Consider the following 15,762-nt stretch of genomic DNA (forward strand, 5'->3'; position numbering starts at 1 on the left):
CCTGGTTTGGCATTCAGGCTAAAGAGTTTGATCTTTGTTTCACCAGACCAGAGAATTTTCTTTATCATGATCTGAGAGTCTTTCAGATAGCTTTTACCAAACTGCAGGTCTGAATTTACCAATGGTGGACTTCAATCACCTTGTAGAAACATTTGGCAGATGATCAGTGGAAAGAGGATCCACATGACCTCAATTTTGATTGTCATGGCAAAAGGGCAGATATTGGTCCTGCTGTTGGGTTAATAACCTTCTGCGTGGTAACTGCATGGTAGGGTGAGGTTTCTATGCTCAGTAGTAAGAGGTATAAGTGGACCAGTGTGTCTGGGGGGAGCAGTGCCTGATGAAGAGGGCAACACACTTGTCTGGAATGTGTAGTTAACCTCTCTTCTGAAAGTAGGGTTAGGGTTATTTGTGGTATGTGAGCTGCTAACTCAATGGAAGATGGTTTGCTCAAACAGTTTGGTGATGACATTCACAGGTCTGCCTTTGATCAAGTTGATGGTCAGCTGGTGTGCCCTGCTGCAGTACAAATACATCCAGACTTTGCATGGGTTAGAAACAGGTTATACTGAGTGAGTCATGACACTTGCTTGGGAGAAAAAAATACCCAGTTGCTGGTGCCGAAAAGCTGCTGCTGTGTTATATCCCCCGGGTATATAACTCTGGAAATGGCCTGATTTTATTGGCCGGGCATTCGGGGGGATGTCTGCTAGTGGTGCACATCCTGCCCTGAGTATCAGTGGTTAACCTGCCAAGTTGCCTAAGTACATTGGGCCACATGATTCCCCAGGCTAAGCTGAGCGTCAGAAGTGGCAAAAGTTTCAATTCAATTCAATTCAATTCAATTCAATTTTATTTATATAGCGCCAAATCACAACAAAAGTCGCCTCAAGGCGCTTTATATTGTACAGTAGATAGCACAATAATAAATACAGAGAAAAACCCAACAATCATATGACCCCCTATGAGCAAGCACTTTGGCGACAGTGGGAAGGAAAAACTCCCTTTTAACAGGAAGAAACCTCCGGCAGAACCAGGCTCAGGGAGGGGTAGCCATCTGCTGTGACCAGTTGGGGTGAGAGAAGGAAAACAGGATGAAAGACATGCTGTGGAAGAGAGACAGAGATTAATAACAGATATGATTCGATGCAGAGAGGTCTATTAACACATACTGAGTGAGAAAGGTGACTGGAAAGGAAAAACTCAATGCATCATGGGAATCCCCGGCAGCCTACGTCTATTGCAGCATAACTAAGGGAGGATTCAGGGTCACCTCGTCCAGCCCTAACTATATGCTTTAGCAAAAAGGAACGTTTTAAGCCTAATCTTGAAAGTAGAGATAGTGTCTGTCTCCCGAATCCAAACTGGAAGCTGGTTCCACAGAAGAAGGGCCTGAAAACTGAAGGCTCTCCCTCCCATTCTACTTTTAAATACTCTAGGGACAGCAAGTAGGCCTGCAGAGCGAGAGCGAAGTGCTCTAATAGGGTGATATGGCACTACAAGGTCATTAAGATAAGATGGGGCCTGATTATTTAAGACCTTGTATGTGAGGAGCAGGATTTTGAATTCAATTCTGGATTTAACAGGAAGCCAATGAAGACAAGCCAATACAGGAGAAATATGCTCTCTCTTTCTAGTCCCTGTCAGTACCCTTGCTGCAGCATTTTGGATCAGCTGAAGGCTTTTCAGCGAGTTTTTAGGACATCCTGATAATAATGAATTACAGTAGTCCAGCCTGGAAGTAATAAATGCATGAACTAGTTTTTCAGCGTCACTCTGAGACAGGATATTTCTAATTTTAGAGATGTTGCGCAAATGGAAGAAAGCAGTCTTACATATTTGTTTAATATGTGCGTTGAAGGACATGTCCTGGTCAAAAATGACTCCAAGGTTCCTCACAGCATTACTGGAGGCCAAGGTAATGCCATCCAGAGTAAGAATCTGGTTAGATACCATATTTCTAAGAGTTTCAGGGCCGAGTACAATAACCTCAGTTTTATCTGAATTAAGAAGCAGAAAGTTAGCGGCCATCCAGGTCTTTATGTCTTTAAGACATTCCTGCAGTTTAACTAATTGGTGTGTGTTACCTGGCTTCATGGACAGATAGAGCTGCGTGTCATCTGCATAGCAGTGAAAATTTATGCTATGTCTTCTAATGATGCTGCCTAGGGGAAGCATGTATAATGTAAATAGAATTGGTCCTAGCACTGAACCCTGTGGAACACCATAATTGACCTTAGTGTGTGAAGAGGACTCTCCATTTACTTGAACAAATTGGAGTCTATTAGATAGATATGATACAAACCACTGCAGCACAGTACCTGTAATACCTACAGCATGTTCTAATCGCTCTAATAGGATATTATGATCAACAGTATCAAACGCTGCACTGAGGTCTAGCAGGACAAGCACAGAGATGAGTCCACTGTCAGAGGCCATAAGAAGATCATTTGTAACCTTCACTAAAGCTGTTTCTGTGCTGTGATGAGCTCTGAAACCTGACTGAAACTCTTCAAATAAGCCATTCCTCTGCAGATGATCTGTTAGCTGTTTGACAACTACTCTTTCAAGGATTTTTGATATGAAAGGAAGGTTGGAGATTAGCCTATAATTAGCTAAGACAGCTGGGTCTAGAGATGGCTTTTTGAGTAAAGGTTTAACTACAGCCAGCTTGAAGGCCTGTGGTACATAGCCGATTATTAGAGATAGGTTGATCATATTTAAGATTGAAGAATTAATTAATGGCAGGACTTCTTTGAGCAGTTTTGTAGGAATGGGGTCTAAAAGACACGTTGATGGTTTGGAGGAATTAATTATTGAAGTTAACTCAGAAAGATCAATTGGAGAAAAAGAGTCTAACTTAACATCAATGGTACTAAAAGTAGCTGTAGATAATATTACATCTGTGGGATGATTATTGGTAATTTTTTCTCTAATGATAAAAATTTTATTTGTGAAGAAGTTCATGAAGTCATTACTAGTTAACGTTAAAGGGATGGTTGGCTCAGTAGAGCTCTGACTTTTTGTCAGCCTGGCTACAGTGCTGAAGAGAAACCTGGGGTTGTTCTTATTTTCTTCAATCAGTGACGAATAGTAAGATGTTCTGGCTTTGCGGAGGGCTTTCTTATAAAGCAGCAAACTATTTCTCCAGGCTAAATGATGATCCTCTAAATTTGTGACACGCCATTTCCTCTCCAGCTTATGAGTTATCTGCTTTAGGCTACGTGTTTGAGAATTATACCACGGAGTCAGGTACTTCGGATTTGAGGCCTTAGTTTTCACAGGAGCTACAGTATCCAGAGTCGTACGTAGTGAGGAGGTAAAATTCATCTAGCGTTCAGATAGCTGCTCTGCTCTATGTTGGTACAGGGCATTGAAGATGATAACAGTGGGTGGATTATATTCTTAAACTTAGTTACAGCGCTTTCAGAAAGACATCTACTTTGATAAAGTCTACTCTCCACTGCTGTGTAATCAATTATTGTAAATGTAAATGTTATCAGGAAATGATCAGACAGCAGAGGGTTTTCAGGAAACACTGTTAAATGTTCAGTTTCTATGCCATATGTTAAAACAAGATCTAGAGTGTGATTAAAGTGGTGGGTGGGTTCTTTTACATTTTGAGAGAAGCCAATTGAGTCTAATAACAGATTAAATGCGATGTTGAGGCTGTCATTTTTAGCATCTACATGGATGTTAAAATCACCCACAATAATTATTTTATCTGAGCTGAGCACTAAATCAGATAAAAAGTCTGAGAAATCAGAGAGAAACTCTGTGTAAGGCCCAGGTGGACGATAGATGATAACAAGTAAGACTGGTTTCTGAGTTTTACAGCTGGGTTGGACAAGGCTAAGCATCAGGCTTTCAAATGAATTAAAAGTCTGTCTTGGTCTTTCGTTAATTAATAGACTGGTGTGAAAAATTGCTGCCACACCGCCCCCTCGGCCTGTGCTTCGAGGTTTCTGGTAGTTAGAATGACTCGGGGGTGTTGATTCATTTAAACTAACATAATCATCCGGCTGCAACCAAGTTTCTGTAAGGCAGAGTAAATCGATTTGTTGATCAATTATTAAGTCATGTACTAACAGAGACTTGGAGGAGAGAGACCTAATATTTAATAATCCACATTTCACTGTTTTACTCTTTGGTTCAGATGTGGATACTGTATTGTTCTTTCTTTGTGATTTTTTTATGTTTAAGTTGTTTATTGCTGGTTTTTGGTTTGTTTTTTGTCTTTTTGGGAGCTGACACAGTCACTATGGAGATGGGTTTTTGGGGGGGTAGCAGGAGGAGAGAAGCTGCAGAGAGGCGTGTAAGACTGCAACTCTGCTTCCTGGTCCCAACTCTGGATAGTCATATTTTGGGGGGTTTAATAAATTTGTCCATATTTCTAGAAATGAGAGCTGCTCCATCCAAAGTGGGATGGATGCCGTCTCTCCTAACAAGACCAGGTTTCCTCCAGAAGGTTTGCCAATTATCTATGAAGCCCACATCGTTTCTGGGACACCACTCAGACAGCCAGCAATATAAGGAGAACATGCGGCTAAACATGTCACTCCTGGTCTGATTGGGGAGGGGACCAGAGAAAACTACAGAGTCCGACATTGTTTTGGCAAAGTTACACACCGATTCAATATTGATTTTAGTGACCTCCGATTGGCGTAACCGGGTGTCATTACTGCCGACGTGAATTATGATCTTACTGTATTTACGTTTACCCTTAGCCAGCAGTTTTAAATTTCCTTCAATGTCACCTGCTCTGGCCCCTGGAAGACAATTGACTATGGTTGCCGGTGTCTCTAGCTTCACATGTCTGAGAACAGAATCGCCAATTACCAGAGTTTGACCCCCGGCGGGTGTGTCGCCGAGTGGGGAAAAACGGTTAGACACATGAACAGGTTGGTGGTGTACCTGGGGCTTCTGTTTAAGACTATGCTTCCTCCTCACCGTCACCCAGCCGCCCTCTTTCCCCAGCTGCTTGGGGTCTGCCGGGGAACAGCTAGCGGGGCCTACGCTATCTTCGGCTGCACCAGCTGCAGGGGCCTGGCTAGCTACGGGTGAATGAAGGGTGCGAAGCCGAGTCTCCAATTCAGTAATCCTGGCCTCCAGAGCTGCAAATATGCTACATTTGTTACAGGTACCATTACTGCTAAAGGAGGCCGAGGAGTAACTAAACATCTGACACAATGAGCAGGAAAGTGCAGGAGGGACAGGTGAAGTAGCCATAGTGCTAACGAGTCGGCTACGAGCTAAGCTAAGCTAGCGAAACAGTAAAGAGACAGTGAGTGAATACTTTGGCTATAAATTAGGTAGTGAGCACACAGAAAGGGTGATTCAGATGAAGCACGTTAAGATTATACTATGAAAAAGGGATGTATCAGAAGATTTAAATTAAATTGCTAAGCAGAAAAGCTACTCAGAAACACCACTGTGTTTGAGCAGCATTGAGCAGTACAAGCATTCTGTACTTAAGTAGTAGTATATATATTTTTGTTAAAGATTTCTCAGATTTAAGTTGTTTACACCAATAAAAGTAAAAAGGTATGGGCTCTGAAATGTGCTCAGAGTAAGAAAGCAAAAAGTAAATCATTCTAGAACATTTCTACTAGCATTTTTTCTGTAAAAATAACAAAATCTTGTGCTATATTAATGTAACAAATTTATATTAGTATATGCGAATACAAAATTTATTTCAGTCTAAATTGTAATTCTAATGAATATACTCAGCTTGATTTATTTATGTAGACCATGAATGTAGAAAAAGAAGGCATTTAATCCACACCTTAAAAGGGGGATTGGGACGGAGGGGAGGAGGTGGGTTGCATAAAGGCATCTGCAAGCGAGAATGACAGATGAGCAGTGAGATTAAAAGTACGCTGAGTGGAGGCTGATTGGCTTGAAGAAGATGGACAGAAAAACGATTGGATGGACCAGTGATGTGGCAATGAGCTTGACAGCATGGGAAAGTGGAAGTGATGTAAAGAATTTGCTTTTCCTAGATGAGCTCTCTAAATTCTCTATAGGCTTCTCTTGTTTAAATGTTACTTTTTACGATGTATTCATTTCCGTTCATGTCACTTACAGTACATGTGGAATATGGGAATGTTCATTCATCAGAATCACCAGAGAAGCAGTTTCAGCCTCTCTCCAAGCTTTGAGGAGATTGAGGTGATACACCTGTGTGGTGCCGCCCTTGTCTGAAAATACCACCTCATAATCAATGTTCCCCGCAAAGGGCCCTTGCTGTTTTGGCGAGTAACTGTGGGCTAGAGGAAGGGAGTAATACAAGCCCTTTATTTCTCAGTAAAAAATTGTCTGATTCTAGCCCCTTAACAACACCTGGATATGTTCCTCTTACATGCAAGTGTCACAACTCACTCAATGGCTGAGAATAGTGTGTCATCACAATTGCTCTAGTGGGAAATCTTTAGAATGAATGATTGGAGTCGACATGGTCTCCCAAGATGGCATCACTGTCTCCTTCTCCCCAGAGTCAACACTGGACGACCTTGCATCACTGCTGAGTGAAGCAAAGACACTTCTTGCCACTACAGGTCTTGAACAAATCCCCAAACACTGCTCCAATGGGTTATTAAACTCCAGCCAATCTGTTCCAAAAATCCCAGCTGTCTTAGGACGAGAGACAGGATACACCCTGGACAGGTCACCAGTCTGTCGCAGGGCTGAGAGACTGTCAGGGACCAAGCAGTAAAGCATAAAGGACACAGGTGTTTTAATTCAAAAAAGGGGTTTTATTGACCCAAAAATATGAAAATATATTTAACAAAGCCAAAACTTAAACAGGCAGGCCAATAAAAGAGGTCAACTAAATAGACTAAACTCAAGATAACAATTAACAAAATCTCAAACAAACATAAGACAAACTGACCTCCTGAAATGACACATGGGGGAAAACAAAATGACTGCCATATAACCAACTAATACAAAACAATTAAACAAACATAAAACACCCCCCAGGCAATGAAGCATGTGGTTCTATCCAATTAGGCTGTCAGTGATACTTCAGCTCTCCCAGCCCTTTGCCACACCTTTTGCCAGACAGGAGGAGAAGCCAAACCCCAGGTAACTCAAACAGAGAAAGATGTATTAATATAACAAAACAGAACTTTGACCTTGCAGTGTTAATGTGTGTGCACGCCATATAAACATTGGAAGGTGTATGGAAAAATAAATACATTTAATAAAGAAACAATATTGAACAGTAAGTAGAATATATTAAAGTAGTGATTGTAAATTAAACTAAAGTGAATCAACTAGTGGTGAGGTGTGGAGCTTACCATGTGTGGCATGCCATCACAAAGACGGACAACCATTCGCACTCACATTCACACCTATGGGCAATTTAGAGTTACCAATTAACCTAACCCCACTAACTGCATCTCTTTGGACTGTGGGAGGAAGCCGGGGTACCCAGAGAGAACCCACACAAGCACGGGGAGAACATGCGAACTTCACACAGCCTGATGGTGGAATTAAGCCTACTTGCTGTGAGGCAAGCCACTGTGCTGAACCTTGTTATTATTCTGGTGTAATATTTTTCATCCTGTGCATCATTGTCTCAGTTACATTTTGATCCCATGTAAATGAATTGCCTCAGTTATTCTTCTGAAGTCTAGGCCTTGTATAGAAGCCTTGTAATTCTTGCATTCATGCAGCTATCACTGAATTGGTAGAGATCCCATTTCAAATAATAAAACGATAACTACTACATTTGCATCATAAACAAGTCATATGGATCGATCACTGCATTTTTCCCAGATTAAAGAACATCATGTGTAAGAGTTTAGTTTGTCTTGTGTTGGTACACAGGTACACAGGAAACAAAGCAAAACACGGAGAACAGAAAGTCCCGTCATATGGGTTTTATTTTATTATTTAAAAAGCATATGTACAAAAATGTAAGAAGTTCAAGTCTAGACTATACATATGTTTATATATATATATTAATATATACGCAAGGGGAACAAAAATTGCAGAGTAATCATAAAGAATATTGGCTGTCTTGTATTTCCGGTGAGACTGAATGAGTTCTTTTAGGTCAACACCAGGTGTCACTTCTGCTGTGCAGTAGGAGTGCAGCGTGTAGGTCATGCAGTGTCATATTTAGATTGCAGCAGTACTCTGACCAGCAGTCGTGGTGCTTACAGCTCCTTTCTTCCCTTGCCTGAAGAAACAAGTGAGATTATCAGTGACAAGCAACACAGACCTTTAGTTTGTCATCTTCACACAGAGTTGTGCGTGCGTGTCGTTCTGAACTTGGCTTACTTGTTGTGATTTTTTAGAATGTGTCGTCCAAGTGGGGACTCTGGATTCACACACTTCTTCATATCTGCTTTTGTGGTAACACTGAAAGATTTTTAAAAAGAGGTGTATTAGGAAGGAGCTGGAGAACACAGCAGAATCATGCCTCAGGTCATCTTGTGGACTCACATGATCTCTGTATGTGGACAGAAGATACTTGGGTAGTGTATCACTGGCTCAGCCTTGATGAGCTTTGGGCTGATCCTGCCAATGTAACTGTAACACTTGCATTTATTAGATTTGCTGGCTGGTTGTCCTGTGTAGGAAAAGACAAGAGCATTACCTGTTGATCAGCAGCCAAAATATCTATTTATATAAACAGGGTGAAGACAAAAAAACAAAAAAGGAAAAAATAAGATTTTCACAGTACCTTGTGCACCTAGGATAAGCAGGCAGGCAACGAAGGCAGTGACTGAGTTCATAGTTGTGGCTGTAGGCAGATCTGCTGTTCACCGTTTCTGTCTTGAGTATGGCTCCTGATGCTGTGAAGCAGTAAGCAGCACGCTTATATACACTGCCTGCACAAGTGGCCCCACCCCCAAGAGGTGTTTTGCAACATTAATTTCACTTTCCAGAATGCCTTTCACTTTCTGCTTCTTTTTTCCCTCTACAAAGCCTGTTTCCGAGAATCACAGCTATTGAAAAAATGCCTACAGAGGGAAATCTTTTAGGCACATAAATGACATTAATAAGACAGCTCATGACAAAAGCAACTATATATTAATTTAAACTGTTTTGTACACTGCTATCCCTAACACTTTAGCTATCACCGTAAAGCTTCCAGCTGCATTTTTAATGTGAGATCTGATTAGTTTGTAAGAGCCTGATTTAAAAAAAAAAAACAGCAAAAATGATTTTCTCAGCTATGTGATTACGCTGACCTCTGACTGTGGCCTTTCACTTTGTGTGTTTGGGTTTTTTTTAAACGGTCCCATTTCTCAAAATCAGGGACTTCTTGTTAGGCTTAGGATTAAAGAAAACAAGTATCCTGCAGAAAGGCTTTCCCCCCTGTTTTTTTGTTTGTTTGTTTGTTTGTGGGTAGGGGGGTTGGTATACTTTATTAATCCACTGTAGGGAAATTACTCTCTGCATTTAACCCATTCACTCAGTGAAGCAGTGGGCAGCCACCAATCCAGCACACGGGGAGCACTGCGTAGGAATGGTACTTTGCTCAGGGTTGCTATTTGGTGGATTTGGACCCCCGATCATGGGGCGAATGGTCTACCTACTGAGCTATTTTTTTATTTTTCATTTGCAATTTTGTTTTAATTATAATTATTTTTTAGAGTGGGTTTGCGCATTTCATTTCAACATTAGTTTTAGATTTTAATGTGGGTGGTGTCTGTCATGAACAAGATTGTAAAAGTTTAGAACTAACTCAATACAAACTAACTAACTCAGTACTCAATACAAACACAGCAGTTCATGTCAGAAAGCCACTCCAGTCACAAAAATGTATTCACCAGACTGAGATTACCAAATGGTAAATGGACTGGTTCTTATATAGCACTTTTCTACTCTATCTGAACACTCATTCACACAAACACTTTTTTTCTATGCTCTTTCGTGCTACTACTACTAATTCATCACATACCACAAATGTCAAGCATACGAAACAGAAGGCTTTAAAGTCAGGGTACCTTTATTTAAAGTCACAATAAATATTGTACTTTTTAACTACACAGCGAGTACATAGTAATTCATTAATGTTGTACAATTTTCACAGTGTTGACTCTGTGTGTCAGTAAAATAGATTTGAAATAAAACTAACAACATGCAAATACTGTGCACACTCTCAGCTTACATTTAAGTGTAGCATCTGCATTCAAACGTGTGACTAATGTCTTAACTGCAATATTTTTGCCTTTGAATTAAATCTGAGAGTCTGTTAAGTTGCATCTTCAAATTGAAAGTCATCTCACTGTCTAAAAATGTATGTATTTCATCAGGTGCAACTGTTGAGTGTTGAGTTTTTTCTGTTTACAAGTTTAGCATATGAACCAACTGTAGGCAACACCTGACGGTATGTGACAGCTCTATGTACAAGGACTTGTATTACTCCAGTATTTGATATGCATGGATCACTCTTCGTAAGGAATACAAGTAGCTTTAATTTAGCTATGGTTCTCAGCTGATACAGTGTCCCTTCATAACACCACTAATTAGTCAAAAGTGAACAAAAAGACTAATAGACAATAGTAAGATTTCCAGTTAGATTTCCACAGAAGGACTGCTGTTGCTGTGAGGTAACAGTGCTAACCACCGTGCCACCGTGCTGCATCTTGTTATTATTCTGGTGTAATATTTTTCATTCTTTGCATCACTGTCTCAGTTACATTTTGATCCCATGTAAATGAATTGCCTCAATTATTTTTCTGAAGTCTAGGTTTGCCTTGTATTTCTTTCATGCAGCTATCCCTGATTTAGTAGAGATCCCTTATCTGGTGGCTCACATTTCAAATAATAAAACCATAACTGCTACACTTGCATCATAAAAAGGTCATATGGATCGATCACTGCATTTTTCCCAGATTAAAGAACATCATGTGTAAGAGTTTAGTTTGTCTTGTGTTGGTACACAGGTACACAGGAAACAAAGCAAAACACGGAGAACAGAAAGTCCCGTCATATGGGTTTTATTTTATTATTTAAAAAGCATATGTACAAAAATGTAAGAAGTTCAAGTCTAGACTATACATATGTTTATATATATATATTAATATATACGCAAGGGGAACAAAAATTGCAGAGTAATCATAAAGAATATTGGCTGTCTTGTATTTCCGGTGAGACTGAATGAGTTCTTTTAGGTCAACACCAGGTGTCACTTCTGCTGTGCAGTAGGAGTGCAGCGTGTAGGTCATGCAGTGTCATATTTAGATTGCAGCAGTACTCTGACCAGCAGTCGTGGTGCTTACAGCTCCTTTCTTCCCTTGCCTGAAGAAACAAGTGAGATTATCAGTGACAAGCAACACAGACCTTTAGTTTGTCATCTTCACACAGAGTTGTGCGTGCGTGTCGTTCTGAACTTGGCTTACTTGTTGTGATTTTTTAGAATGTGTCGTCCAAGTGGGGACTCTGGATTCACACACTTCTTCATATCTGCTTTTGTGGTAACACTGAAAGATTTTTAAAAAGAGGTGTATTAGGAAGGAGCTGGAGAACACAGCAGAATCATGCCTCAGGTCATCTTGTGGACTCACATGATCTCTGTATGTGGACAGAAGATACTTGGGTAGTGTATCACTGGCTCAGCCTTGATGAGCTTTGGGCTGATCCTGCCAATGTAACTGTAACACTTGCATTTATTAGATTTGCTGGCTGGTTGTCCTGTGTAGGAAAAGACAAGAGCATTACCTGTTGATCAGCAGCCAAAATATCTATTTATATAAACAGGGTGAAGACAAAAAAACAAAAAAGGAAAAAATAAGATTTTCACAGTACCTTGTGCACCTAGGATAAGCAGGCAGGCAACGAAGGCAGTGACTGAGTTCATAGTTGTGGCTGTAGGCAGATCTGCTGTTCACCGTTTCTGTCTTGAGTATGGCTCCTGATGCTGTGAAGCAGTAAGCAGCACGCTTATATACACTGCCTGCACAAGTGGCCCCACCCCCAAGAGGTGTTTTGCAACATTAATTTCACTTTCCAGAATGCCTTTCACTTTCTGCTTCCTTTTTCCCTCTACAAAGCCTGTTTCCGAGAATCACAGCTATTGAAAAAATGCCTACAGAGGGAAATCTTTTAGGCACATAAATGACATTAATAAGACAGCTCATGACAAAAGCAACTATATATTAATTTAAACTGTTTTGTACACTGCTATCCCTAACACTTTAGCTATCACCGTAAAGCTTCCAGTTGCATTTTTAATGTGAGATCTGATTAGTTTGTAAGAGCCTGATTTAAAAAAAAAAAAAAACAGCAAAAATGATTTTCTCAGCTATGTGATTACGCTGACCTCTGACTGTGGCCTTTCACTTTGTGTGTTTGGGTTTTTTTTAAACGGTCCCATTTCTCAAAATCAGGGACTTCTTGTTAGGCTTAGGATTAAAGAAAACAAGTATCCTGCAGAAAGGCTTTCCCCCCTGTTTTTTTGTTTGTTTGTTTGTTTGTGGGTAGGGGGGTTGGTATACTTTATTAATCCACTGTAGGGAAATTACTCTCTGCATTTAACCCATTCACTCAGTGAAGCAGTGGGCAGCCACCAATCCAGCACACGGGGAGCACTGCGTGGGGATGGTACTTTGCTCAGGGTGCCTCATGGTAGCCATTTGGTGGATTTGGACCCCCGATCATGGGGCGAATGGTCTACCTACTGAGCTATTTTTTTATTTTTCATTTGCAATTTTGTTTTAATTATAATTATTTTTTAGAGTGGGTTTACGCATTTCATTTCAACATTAGTTTTAGATTTTTAATGTGGGTGGTGTCTGTCATGAACAAGATTGTAAAAGTTTAGAACTAACTCAATACAAACTAACTAACTCAGTACTCAATACAAACACAGCAGTTCATGTCAGAAAGCCACTCCAGTCACAAAAATGTATTCACCAGACTGAGATTACCAAATGGTAAATGGACTGGTTCTTATATAGCACTTTTCTACTCTATCTGAACACTCATTCACACAAACACTTTTTTTCTATGCTCTTTCGTGCTACTACTACTAATTCATCACATACCACAAATGTCAAGCATACGAAACAGAAGGCTTTAAAGTCAGGGTACCTTTATTTAAAGTCACAATAAATATTGTACTTTTTAACTACACAGCGAGTACATAGTAATTCATTAATGTTGTACAATTTTCACAGTGTTGACTCTGTGTGTCAGTAAAATAGATTTGAAATAAAACTAACAACATGCAAATACTGTGCACACTCTCAGCTTACATTTAAGTGTAGCATCTGCATTCAAACGTGTGACTAATGTCTTAACTGCAATATTTTTGCCTTTGAATTAAATCTGAGAGTCTGTTAAGTTGCATCTTCAAATTGAAAGTCATCTCACTGTCTAAAAATGTATGTATTTCATCAGGTGCAACTGTTGAGTGTTGAGTTTTTTCTGTTTACAAGTTTAGCATATGAACCAACTGTAGGCAACACCTGACGGTATGTGACAGCTCTATGTACAAGGACTTGTATTACTCCAGTATTTGATATGCATGGATCACTCTTCGTAAGGAATACAAGTAGCTTTAATTTAGCTATGGTTCTCAGCTGATACAGTGTCCCTTCATAACACCACTAATTAGTCAAAAGTGAACAAAAAGACTAATAGAAAATAGTAAGATTTCCAGTTAGATTTCCACAGAAGGACTGCTGTTGCTGTGAGGTAACAGTGCTAACCACCGTGCCACCGTGCTGCATCTTGTTATTATTCTGGTGTAATATTTTTCATTCTTTGCATCACTGTCTCAGTTACATTTTGATCCCATGTAAATGAATTGCCTCAATTATTTTTCTGAAGTCTAGGTTTGCCTTGTATTTCTTTCATGCAGCTATCCCTGATTTAGTAGAGATCCCTTATCTGGTGGCTCACATTTCAAATAATAAAACCATAACTGCTACACTTGCATCATAAAAAGGTCATATGGATCGATCACTGCATTTTTCCCAGATTAAAGAACATCATGTGTAAGAGTTTAGTTTGTCTTGTGTTGGTACACAGGTACACAGGAAACAAAGCAAAACACGGAGAACAGAAAGTCCCGTCATATGGGTTTTATTTTATTATTTAAAAAGCATATGTACAAAAATGTAAGAAGTTCAAGTCTAGACTATACATATGTTTATATATATATATTAATATATACGCAAGGGGAACAAAAATTGCAGAGTAATCATAAAGAATATTGGCTGTCTTGTATTTCCGGTGAGACTGAATGAGTTCTTTTAGGTCAACACCAGGTGTCACTTCTGCTGTGCAGTAGGAGTGCAGCGTGTAGGTCATGCAGTGTCATATTTAGATTGCAGCAGTACTCTGACCAGCAGTCGTGGTGCTTACAGCTCCTTTCTTCCCTTGCCTGAAGAAACAAGTGAGATTATCAGTGACAAGCAACACAGACCTTTAGTTTGTCATCTTCACACAGAGTTGTGCGTGCGTGTTGTTCTGAACTTGGCTTACTTGTTGTGATTTTTTAGAATGTGTCGTCCAAGTGGGGACTCTGGATTCACACACTTCTTCATATCTGCTTTTGTGGTAACACTGAAAGATTTTTAAAAAGAGGTGTATTAGGAAGGAGCTGGAGAACACAGCAGAATCATGCCTCAGGTCATCTTGTGGACTCACATGATCTCTGTATGTGGACAGAAGATACTTGGGTAGTGTATCACTGGCTCAGCCTTGATGAGCTTTGGGCTGATCCTGCCAATGTAACTGTAACACTTGCATTTATTAGATTTGCTGGCTGGTTGTCCTGTGTAGGAAAAGACAAGAGCATTACCTGTTGATCAGCAGCCAAAATATCTATTTATATAAACAGGGTGAAGACAAAAAAACAAAAAAGGAAAAAATAAGATATTCACAGTACCTTGTGCACCTAGGATAAGCAGGCAGGCAACGAAGGCAGTGACTGAGTTCATAGTTGTGGCTGTAGGCAGATCCGCTGTTCACCGTTTCTGTCTTGAGTATGGCTCCTGATGCTGTGAAGCAGTAAGCAGCACGCTTATATACACTGCCTGCACAAGTGGCCCCACCCCCAAGAGGTGTTTTGCAACATTAATTTCACTTTCCAGAATGCCTTTCACTTTCTGCTTCCTTTTTCCCTCTACAAAGCCTGTTTCCGAGAATCACAGCTATTGAAAAAATGCCTACAGAGGGAAATCTTTTAGGCACATAAATGACATTAATAAGACAGCTCATGACAAAAGCAACTATATATTAATTTAAACTGTTTTGTACACTGCTATCCCTAACACTTTAGCTATCACCGTAAAGCTTCCAGCTGCATTTTTAATGTGAGATCTGATTAGTTTGTAAGAGCCTGATTTAAAAAAAAAAAAAACAGCAAAAATGAATTTCTCAGCTATGTGATTACGCTGACCTCTGACTGTGGCCTTTCACTTTGTGTGTTTGGGTTTTTTTTAAACGTTCTTGTTAGGCTTAGGATTAAAGAAAACAAATATCCTGCAGAAAGGCTTTTCCCCCTGTTTTTTTTTGTTGCTGTGAAGCAGTGGGCAGCCACCAATCCAGCACACGGGGAGCACTGCGTAGGGATGGTACTTTGCTCAGGGTGCCTCATGGTAGCCATTCAGTGGATTTGGACCCCCGATCATGGGGCGAATGGTCTACCTACTGAGCTATTTTTTTATTTTTCATTTGCAATTTTGTTTTAATTATAATTATTTTTAAGAGTGGGTTTGCTCATTTCATTTCAACATTAGTTTTAGATTCTTAATGTGGGTGGTGTCTGTCATGAACAAGATTGTAAAAGTT

At 40.0% G+C, this 15,762-nt stretch overlaps 3 protein-coding genes across 3 annotated transcripts; all 3 read right to left on the bottom strand.

The window, feature by feature from the left end:
• Window positions 1-7,910: 7,910 nt before the first annotated feature.
• LOC134639400 (C-X-C motif chemokine 10-like) lies at window positions 7,911-8,797 on the bottom strand. The gene is made up of 4 exons (XM_063490567.1): window positions 8,696-8,797; window positions 8,455-8,581; window positions 8,290-8,370; window positions 7,911-8,188 (listed from the first exon to the last, which is right to left on the bottom strand). The coding sequence occupies exons 1-4, from the start codon at window positions 8,745-8,747 to the stop codon at window positions 8,128-8,130; spliced, it is 321 nt and encodes a 106-aa protein (XP_063346637.1). The 5' UTR covers window positions 8,748-8,797; the 3' UTR covers window positions 7,911-8,127.
• Window positions 8,798-10,984: 2,187 nt separating this feature from the next.
• On the bottom strand, window positions 10,985-11,871 carry LOC134639402 (C-X-C motif chemokine 10-like). The gene is made up of 4 exons (XM_063490568.1): window positions 11,770-11,871; window positions 11,529-11,655; window positions 11,364-11,444; window positions 10,985-11,262 (listed from the first exon to the last, which is right to left on the bottom strand). The coding sequence occupies exons 1-4, from the start codon at window positions 11,819-11,821 to the stop codon at window positions 11,202-11,204; spliced, it is 321 nt and encodes a 106-aa protein (XP_063346638.1). The 5' UTR covers window positions 11,822-11,871; the 3' UTR covers window positions 10,985-11,201.
• A 2,201-nt stretch (window positions 11,872-14,072) lies between these two features.
• On the bottom strand, window positions 14,073-14,959 carry LOC134639393 (C-X-C motif chemokine 10-like). The gene is made up of 4 exons (XM_063490556.1): window positions 14,858-14,959; window positions 14,617-14,743; window positions 14,452-14,532; window positions 14,073-14,350 (listed from the first exon to the last, which is right to left on the bottom strand). Exons 1-4 carry the CDS (start codon window positions 14,907-14,909, stop codon window positions 14,290-14,292), a joined length of 321 nt encoding a protein of 106 aa, XP_063346626.1. The 5' UTR covers window positions 14,910-14,959; the 3' UTR covers window positions 14,073-14,289.
• Window positions 14,960-15,762: the final 803 nt, after the last annotated feature.

The sequence above is a fragment of the Pelmatolapia mariae genome, linkage group LG12 (genome assembly GCF_036321145.2).
Source record: "Pelmatolapia mariae isolate MD_Pm_ZW linkage group LG12, Pm_UMD_F_2, whole genome shotgun sequence".
Taxonomy (NCBI): domain Eukaryota; kingdom Metazoa; phylum Chordata; class Actinopteri; order Cichliformes; family Cichlidae; genus Pelmatolapia; species Pelmatolapia mariae.

Bases quoted from the DNA above. Each gene is read 5' to 3' on its own strand.
- LOC134639400 (XM_063490567.1), bottom strand. From the start codon at position 8,747: ATGAACTCAGTCACTGCCTTCGTTGCCTGCCTGCTTATCCTAGGTGCA. The intron at 8,371-8,454 runs GTGAGTCCACAA...AAAATCTTTCAG, and splicing joins TGTCCACATACAGAGATCAT to TGTTACCACAAAAGCAGATA. The intron at 8,189-8,289 runs GTAAGCCAAGTT...TTGTTTCTTCAG, and splicing joins ATTCTAAAAAATCACAACAA to GCAAGGGAAGAAAGGAGCTG.
- LOC134639402 (XM_063490568.1), bottom strand. From the start codon at position 11,821: ATGAACTCAGTCACTGCCTTCGTTGCCTGCCTGCTTATCCTAGGTGCA. The intron at 11,656-11,769 runs GTACTGTGAAAA...TTTCCTACACAG, and splicing joins GCTTATCCTAGGTGCACAAG to GACAACCAGCCAGCAAATCT. The intron at 11,445-11,528 runs GTGAGTCCACAA...AAAATCTTTCAG, and splicing joins TGTCCACATACAGAGATCAT to TGTTACCACAAAAGCAGATA.
- LOC134639393 (XM_063490556.1), bottom strand. From the start codon at position 14,909: ATGAACTCAGTCACTGCCTTCGTTGCCTGCCTGCTTATCCTAGGTGCA. The intron at 14,533-14,616 runs GTGAGTCCACAA...AAAATCTTTCAG, and splicing joins TGTCCACATACAGAGATCAT to TGTTACCACAAAAGCAGATA. The intron at 14,351-14,451 runs GTAAGCCAAGTT...TTGTTTCTTCAG, and splicing joins ATTCTAAAAAATCACAACAA to GCAAGGGAAGAAAGGAGCTG.